The sequence below is a fragment of the Dendrobium catenatum genome, unplaced genomic scaffold, assembly GCF_001605985.2.
Source record: "Dendrobium catenatum unplaced genomic scaffold, ASM160598v2 fragScaff_scaffold_1557, whole genome shotgun sequence".
Lineage (NCBI taxonomy): Eukaryota > Viridiplantae > Streptophyta > Magnoliopsida > Asparagales > Orchidaceae > Dendrobium > Dendrobium catenatum.
Window position 1 is genome coordinate 5,829,323 of NW_021320019.1, and position 9,015 is coordinate 5,838,337.

Consider the following 9,015-nt stretch of genomic DNA (forward strand, 5'->3'; position numbering starts at 1 on the left):
TAGGCGCTGCACCGGGGTCCCATCCCACCACGTGCAATAAAGGCGTGTATAGGCAATTTTTCGGTGCGCCACAAACATTGAAGTAGGGCTTTAGGTGATTACCCGCCTCCTCACACCGGGGTCTTATTCCACCATGCACAATAAAACATGTATGGGCAGTTTTTCGATCCGCCGCAAACAACGAAAACAAGTTCTCGAAGTTTTAGCGTTAAGAAGTTACTCCTGCACATGGATCGAGATAAGAGCATTTTGTTTTCTTTCTTCTTTCTAATTATAATTAGTTATTAATAAGTATAATAAACTTTAATTAATAATACAATTTATTCTGAAAATAAGAAGTTAAGAGAACAAAGTCTGTTTTAATATAAGCATGAAGTATAGGGCTTTTTTTTAATATATGTTAACCATTTTAGATTACTGTGTAGAATTTGTTTTGATTATGAAGTATTTAAAAGTAAAATAATATTTGTTGAAATTGGTTAAAAGTTTAATTTAGAATTATTAGTTTATTATATACATTTTAAAAAGTTTTGGCAGTTAAATAATTTTCAGACATCTCAATATAAAAGTATCAAGGTACTTTAGTTATAATAGGAGATTGAAAGTTATACCATCCAAGTAAAATATTATGTTTTTGCAATGATTTTAAAAAGTAACTTTTTATGCAATAGTTTCACAATCTGATTTACTGAGAGTTGTAGCCATTTCAAACACACCTTGAGTTGATCTCAGCAATACATTTCAAAGTGCGATTAAAGAAAGAGTGTTTTGTGTCTTCTGTGATGTCATTTGATCGAAAAATTATTCAGTGTGGACTCCGGGCATAGCTCTACATCCAGACTCCAATAAAATGTCATCACTTATGGCTTGACAACCCCGCGCGGCTCGAAGAATGATCCAGACCAAACTCAAAAAGTTACTTTTATTCAGGCATTTCAATTTTTCAAAATCGATCTAGTCATTTCAATTTTTCAAAATTGATGGGGGCATTTTAGTATCTCTTGTTAAAGGCACTTTTCTTCTTCGTCCGAAGCTCCTTCTTTTTGCTCTAGATTTTCTTTGCAGAAACACTAGTCATGACTAAGGTCAATTTTTTATTATCAGGATAAGAAGTTCTTTTTCACTAGATATGTTAGTTTTTTTTTTCTATGAGATATGTTAGATTTATTCGTTCTGCAAATGTCAAGTTAGGGTTTAGGTTTAGGATTTTTTTATACTCTGTACCAGTGTGTACGGTGTGCACCTATGGGTACTATGTGTACAGGTGGATACCGGTATGAATCGGTGGATATCGGTGTGTATCGATAGATATTGATGTGTTTTGATGTCCATTATTTATTGTTCAAATGAAGAATTTAACATTTCATTTCAATGACGATTTATTTCATTTTTCTGCTCATGTGTTCCTTTCTTGTGTGTTTATGTGAAGTTTTGTGTACCTTGAGTACTTCTAGGTACCGCATTTGGGTACTACTGGGTACTCCATTTAGGTATTTATGTATATCAATTTTGTGTACCTTTTGGTGAAGGTTATCATTTTGGTGAGAGTGTGTCCAAAGAACTTTGCCTAGCTAGTAAGCCAAAAATTTTATTTAATAAAAAAAATTAAAGGTTAATTGATGAAATAAAATAAAATTTTATTTAAAAATTTTTCAAATAAAAATAAAACAAGTTTAAAATGCATTTTTATAAATATACTATTATAGGTAAAAAATTTGAAATATATTAAAAAAATGAAAATACATAATTCATCTAATTTATACTTAAATATATAAAAATATTTTTTTTTTCTAATTTTGAATTAACTTTGAATAATAATTTGAATTAAGTTATGCATAACGGTAACTTCGTATTTGGGCGTTCGTTCATCCGGACTTCAAATTGAATCTTTCATAATTTATTTTTCCGTCCGTTAACCCTTGTGCGTTCTCTATAAATAAAGCCCTAATCTGGCTTTACATTTTATTTCCTTTTCCTTCCTCCCGACTCCCTTCTCTACTCTCTATTAACTTTACTTCTAAACTTGCTCAAGCGGTCGACCGCAGATGCATCGATGCGGAAGAATCTACCGCTCACGAGATCTACCATGGCCTCGGAGACTCTCCCCGTTCTGGAGAATGGCTCTCGATGCTGAAGAAGGTAGATCTCTCTCTCTCAATCTCATGATTCTCATTTATATTATGCATCTTGTAGTATCCGGAAGGGTTAGAGAGCTTTAGGGGTTGTTTGGATGCTGGATTTATGCCGATTTTGAGTAGGATTTATGCCAAATCCTGCCATACGGGATTGCATCGCCTGCTAAATCTCCTCACGGCAGAATAAATCCTACGTCTCCCCCTCTGGATCGTAAATCCGGGATTTAGTGAATCCTGAAATTTTAGCGGATTTGCGGGATTTGGCCGAAGAAGCGCACGAAATGGCGAAAGGTAGTTATCTTAACAGCGAGCGATCACCCGTAGTTTCTTCCGATTAAAATGTCGTGACTTCCGATCCGACAGAAAGGGAACGTGGTAGAAGGAGCGAAGTCGAACAGCAACGAAGGAGCCGAAGAAGCGACTCTCAAAACTCTACCTCTTATTCGCATGGACGCTCCCCCATCCAGGCATTCGCGAAAATGGCTCCAATCCAGTCCGTCGCTCTCTGATCTGAAATCCCAGTTCGTCTCTCTCGTTAGCATGACCTAGGAAGTCCGGTTGAACACTCAAGGGAATCGAAGTTGTGCCTCTCTGCTTCACTCGAACCTGAAGTATTCTTCCCCTACAGCCAATAATGCCTTTGCCCTAGCCGCCAATTATGCTGTAGGTAGTTCTTCTTCCTTCTTTCTCTTATTCCCTTTCATTAGTTTCCTTCTTCTTGGTTTTGTGAACAAACAAGTTAGGGATTTATCTCCCTCATTGTTAAAATCTAATGGCTGTTTTAAATTTTAACTCAAATTATCTTTCTCTTGCATGTTGATAGAGAGGATAATGAAATTTGTTAAAGGAATGGTGATGAGATTTTCATTCTTACTTTGAATCAAGAGGTGTTTATTTTCTCTTTTCTTAAAAAAAAAAATCTTAAAACAAACTTGCTTATTTTGTTGAGATGTGTATAGTTAGAGGATTTTAAGTGTCAGTTGTGAATCTTCTGATATATCATCCTGATTGTTCGTTCTAAAACTTTAAACAAAACCTTTGAATTAAGTTTAATTAGGGAAATATTCAATACAACGGACCTTCCAACCTACAATAACTCAAATACAGTAGAATGTTACCAAATAAAAGCGCTTCTAGGTCATTGATGCTTATAATTTTGCGCTTTGATTAGCTGTAAGTTTTCATTTGATATTTTTCTTCTTGTTTTTGCATTTGGATTATTTAATGCTTGTAAATGAATTTAGTACTCTTTTAAAAAGTTTGATATTCTATTACTTAGAATGCAAGAATTGGCTCTATTCAATGCAAGAATTTTACAAAGTTCAACACTTTGATAATTGAGATATTATTTTCTTTCTATGTATTTTTGTTATTTCACTGTGCTTTTTTTTTTTTTAATTTATTCATATTTCTTGTTTGCACTTTGGGTACCTAATATCCTATGCTGCAGCATCCCCTATCCATTGACTCCAACGCACGATTTGGTTTTGCTCATTGATCCATGCTATTTTTCGAAATTCCTCTTGCCCTGCATATCATTCAAGGTAAATTAATTATTATAAACAATTTGTCATTTGTTAAATCATATAATTGCTTACCATTGATTTATAAACACCATTTGCAGGAATTCTTGTTTAATTTGTATTACTTACATTCTAAGATATCTCACATTCTTATTTATAGTGATTGTGTAAAGTTATTAAATTTTAATAACATGAGTTAAATTGATTTTCTAATTTTATTATTCACATTGCATGCTATTAGGCATTTTTAATTTAAATTGATTTACTATTGATTTATGAGCACCATTAGTTTTTAATAATTGCTTATTTTATGTTACCTATTTCTTTTATTTTTTTATATTACCTGCACCCATCTCGTATAAGATTTTATGTGATGCATTTTTTTATTTAGTCCAAACCCTTCTATATTAAACTATGGCTGTCCTCCCTTAGAATTAGTTAAGATTATTCTTCATATAAGCAAGTGTGATGTAGGATGAATTCAATTGTGGGATTAATACAATTATTTGTTGCTTTGTTTAAGTGTATGTGAGTTAGCTTTATGGTTTTCTTTATCCTTTTAGTTATTTGAGTCTTCAATGCCTCGTGAAGTTCTTTCGTGAGAGTCTTGTTTATGTTTCATTGAGGTTCTCTGTTGAGGTTTCAAGAACCATTAGTTATCTTTTCTTTATACTCTACCATCCCTTTTGCTCTTAGCCATGTATGTTTTCCAAGTTTTTGATTGACCACTACATCATAACTCAACCTCCATTAACATCCTCAAAACTCCACATAACAACACTACTATTAAATCTATACAATTATTAAAATGTAGATTGTGAATCTTCCGATATATCATCCTGAGTGTTTGTTAAAAAACTTTAACTTAATATCCATCGTTATTCATTAAATTAATAAGGCCAATGTTCTGCTCGCTGGGTACGTGCAACATCTCAATGTGCTGTTTACTTTTTTGGCTTGATATGCATTTATTTTCTTATTGGAAGTTTTTCTTTTAATTTGATTTATTTTAATTCAATTAAGCATCTACACATACATTATAATTCTCAAATGTGTGTTTACTTTATTATAACCCAGCTTCCAATCAATAGATTAAGGGTTCGTTTGGGATATCTGTCTTTGACATAATTTTTTTATTAAGGCAATATTTCTTAAAGGTAATATAGAAATTTATCAGAGAAGTTAGGTTTTTAATTTGGAGAACAATCTTATTAATGTTAACACCCACATGGCCACAAATATTCAATATCAAATATTTTTTTAATCAAGAGATCATATTATTAGAGGCTTAATTTTTTATGGGACATTTAGGGCCGTTTTGATTTTTAACAAGAGGCAATGGTGATGAAGGATTCATGTAGCCGACCCCACATAGTGGGAGAAAAGGCTTGATGTTGTTGTTGGACATTTAGGGGCATAGCACAATTTTATTATTTAAAAAGGATAACTACAATAGTTAGAACCTATGAAACCGGGAAAATTTTTATACAGCATTACATGCTGAGAATTGGAATAGAGAAAATCTAAACAATTTAAACATATTCCAAAGTAACAAATATAACTTAGAAAATACAAAAAAAAAACCCATAACCAGGTGTAGTATATGAAATAGTTGATCATCATTGCCTTGCAAAAATACTACAAATCAATTTCCAAACCATTAAAAAAAATTGAAAATGATATGAGAAAATTCAAGGAAAAAAAATGTAAGTACGAAATTTTGTGCATCTTCATCACGACCGACCCTTGTCATCATGCAGGTATAAAGTTTTTTTTTTTTTTTGGTTTGCTATACACTAAATTTTCTTTTGTATTTCTTATAACTCTTGTTGAATTGCTACAAAACTGTTCAATATTTACATATATATTGGTATCTAATTCTGTATGTTAATTTCTTCAATTTCGTTTAGATACCAAAAAAACATATATATTTTGGTTTAATTGCTTTATTGATTTAAGATATTATTTATTGGCATTTGCCAACCAGCTGAAATAGAGAGTAGCAGTGATAACTTTTTTTTTATTTAAATGCAACTAATGTTATCCTACCTAGCATTTCATCTTTTAGCAACAAATCACTTTCAACTTATTAATACCATATGATAATATAAATTTAATTAAATGAATGTAATCTAAGTCCACCTTGGGTTGGGATATGTACGGTGTTGAGGAACTATTAGTAAGCCAGACTTTAATGTTTTTAACCATCATCCCTTATATTCCAGTTTGCAATCCAACTACTATTATATCACCTTTCCAGGTATGACTAAATTTAAGGTTTTTTATAATCTCAACTAGGCATGTTTAACTTTTTTATTTTATTTTAAGCATTATTTTCTTATGAGTCATTTTCAAGTGCTTCTAATTGTTAACTTGATTTGTATGCTACACTGCTTATATCATCATACTTCTTCTCTACACATTATGAGATGTTTGATCAAAACATACTTTTGCTTGCAAATGAATATTAAATAAGATCATTCGAGATATTGATATTTTGTAAATCATCAGGTTTTGAAAGGTTTCTAAAGAATTCAAGCTAAATGATGACATCATATAAATCATCAGGTTTTGGTGTTGTTCTTTGAGCGCAGGTTGTGAAAGATTTCTTCAAGGGTTGGTCTCCGACTTTGCTTGGTTATAGTCGTAAACATGCATTTAAGTATTGTTTTTATGAGTTATTTAAGAAATACTACTCTAATATTATTGGACCTAGTATGTTGTGAAGTATAACACTTTGATTTATCTTGATTGATTTTGCTTAATTTATTGCGGATATTGCTATTTGTCCGTTGCAGGCTGTGAAGGTTTGCATTCAAACTCAACAAGGCTTTGCAAGAGGGTTAAGTGATGGGTTATCTAAGATTGTCAAATCCAAAGAGAATCTCAGGTACTTCTTCAAAGATATGAAATTCAAGCTAAAATGTGATCAAATGCATTGATGAAACTTAAATACTTTTTTAATTTATATTTCTTTAACTAGACCTTATTTAGAAGGTCTTTCAAATGCTACTGTATTACTTTCTATATAATGATTATTTTGTTGCACGATCGTTAGAAGTTAATTTTTCTTAAATAATTGACCCAGTGTAAGATTATTTTGAAGCACTATAATAAGCTTATTTCAACTCACATGTTGTGATGTATAAATCATTGAATCTATTGAGAATATCTTATATGAATCAATTTTTTTTTCCGTAAAATCTCATGCACAATTATTCAGTATTTAATCCTTGTATAGGACTTCTGCCCAGGTTCTAATTCAAGTTATTCCCAACATTCATTTCGAAAAGAAAAGTCTCTTTCTTTCTTGTTGTAATTTTGATCCAAAATCCTTCAGATTCATTTCTAGGTAAGGTCTTATAACTTTTAATTGTGTAATCTTCAGATTCATTTCTAGGAATGCTATTCAAAATACTTTTAAAGCTGTAACTGTCCGTGTGCCAATTGGTCTTGAAGCATTGAATTTCCAAATCAGTAAACACAGAAGCTTTTTCTTCAATGTTCTTGTTACTGTAAGAGTTATACTATAGGATTAAAATTTTCCTCTCTGTTTCGTTGCAGTAAATTGTTTGGACCTTGTTTTAATTTATCTGATTAATTTATACTTCATACTGCATTTTACTGTTTGAAGATAACTTTATTTTCTACAAACAACTCCTTATAATGTACTTCGTTGTATTTTTTATATTGTAATAGCATTTTAATGCACTTGTAATATTAAATTAAATTTCCACAAACTGTTTGTTCTTACAATTTAGAGATGGCATCCTTTTTAAATTTGATTATTATGATTTTGTTGCAAACTCATTGTTGGGTTCACAATAAATAATAGATTCTAGAATGTCAACAATCTAGAAATTGAGTAGGGGATACAAAGAGACAGTAAACTTAACTGAAGAGAGGCTTGCAACATTTCTTTTCATCATATCTAATTCCTTCAAAAATATACTATTTATATAAACAAGACTTAAGGGCTCATATACTATATTTTAACTCCTAACACTCATGATTTGGCTATAAATTACAAGTACTTACGGAGATCTGTTAATATAGTCCCAATTTAATTCAAGTTATTGAACCTAACGGATTAATTTTGCAAAAATTATGCAACGATCGAATTTCTTTAAACTGATTGGTTGACAGGTTAATGGAACATAGTCGCGCTCTTTGAGATTTGGGTTGTCGTATAAATGAAGGTTATTAAGAGATAGTTTTATAAATATATAAATTTTGGGTGTTAATTCTGCAACTGTACATGTGAACGAGATCCAACTTTTCTAATCGAGGTTTGTTGATTTTGCTTCATGTCATTGGAGCAGTGGTTTCAGCTTTAACTGCCATTAGAGAACTTTCTAGCTTTATGGATTACATTTCTAAATATTAAAATTGCCTTGTTAGATTGGTTTGGACCTTGTGAAATTCGAATTTGATATGCTAAAATTTATTTAATCACTTATTTTATTTTGATAGTAAAAGAAAGTTGGCTAGTTAATAGATTAAACTAAGATGCTCATGTCACCTACAATAATATAAGATTTCTAAGTGTTCTTTTGTTTAGCTGATTGCAAAATTAATGTCAATATAAAAATTTCCTTTCATTAGTATATTTTAAATATATACTTTGCGTGGATATAATCTGTAGAAGTATTTTATAAATAAATCTATGGAAAGACAGGGAATACTTATGTTGTTTTTTTTTTCTTATTTTATCTTTAGTTTACTTATGTAATATATTAGAGTTGTTTTGTTTTCATTTTTCTCTCGTATATAACACAAGTAGCTTTATGTTTCTTGTCATAAATTTATATTTGCACCAGGCATGTAAAAATATTGACTTGATCCGTCAATCTGATGTGAAAATAATGAATTCGGGTTAATTTTGGATTTCATGATCATTTAGGATTGTAATTTTATTCATCATAGAAGGTTCTATCATAAATATTTCGATCAATAATTGAACACAATGAATTTGATCAATAGCTTCATGTTTTCATGTTGCTTACTTCACTGGTAATGATCTGTATTAGAATAAGGTAGATAGGATAGATTAAAACTTTCTTTGATTGAGATTACTTAGTTACGTTCGTGTTTTAGTACTATACAGGTTATTCATGTGTAGAGATGAGGGTTTTATGCTGCTAGCTTTTATAGATCATATTATCTCGTGTTCTTTATAATGTTGCCAATAATTTTTTATTTCATGTAGAAAATGTATGGAGGAAAGAATATTGTTGGTTTTTTAGAGCATTTTCTTTCTGTATAAATGACTTGTTTTTGGAGAACATAATGAAATTTTGTGATTAAATTTACCATTATGATTGAAATTTTAAGGCTAGTTTTTATGGAGACATTTT

At 30.8% G+C, this 9,015-nt stretch overlaps 1 protein-coding gene across 11 annotated transcripts; it reads left to right on the plus strand.

The window, feature by feature from the left end:
- The first annotated feature begins 2,084 nt into the window (after window positions 1-2,084).
- LOC110102735 lies at window positions 2,085-7,198 on the plus strand. 11 transcript variants are annotated; one of them, XR_003702954.1, is made up of 5 exons: window positions 2,085-2,139; window positions 3,586-3,679; window positions 6,170-6,274; window positions 6,457-6,548; window positions 6,913-7,197. XR_003702954.1 is itself a non-coding variant. In XM_028700559.1 (5 exons), the coding sequence occupies exons 2-5, from the start codon at window positions 2,794-2,796 to the stop codon at window positions 7,012-7,014; spliced, it is 306 nt and encodes a 101-aa protein (XP_028556392.1). In that variant the 5' UTR covers window positions 2,091-2,139; window positions 2,499-2,793; the 3' UTR covers window positions 7,015-7,198. The 11 variants fall into 11 exon arrangements, 2 of the variants coding, with proteins under 2 accessions (XP_028556392.1, XP_028556391.1); XR_003702955.1 differs by having other exon boundaries at window positions 6,253-6,274; window positions 6,913-7,196; XR_003702952.1 differs by lacking the exon at window positions 6,170-6,274 and adding an exon at window positions 2,499-2,802 and having other exon boundaries at window positions 2,091-2,139; window positions 6,913-7,194.
- The last annotated feature ends 1,817 nt before the right edge of the window (window positions 7,199-9,015 follow it).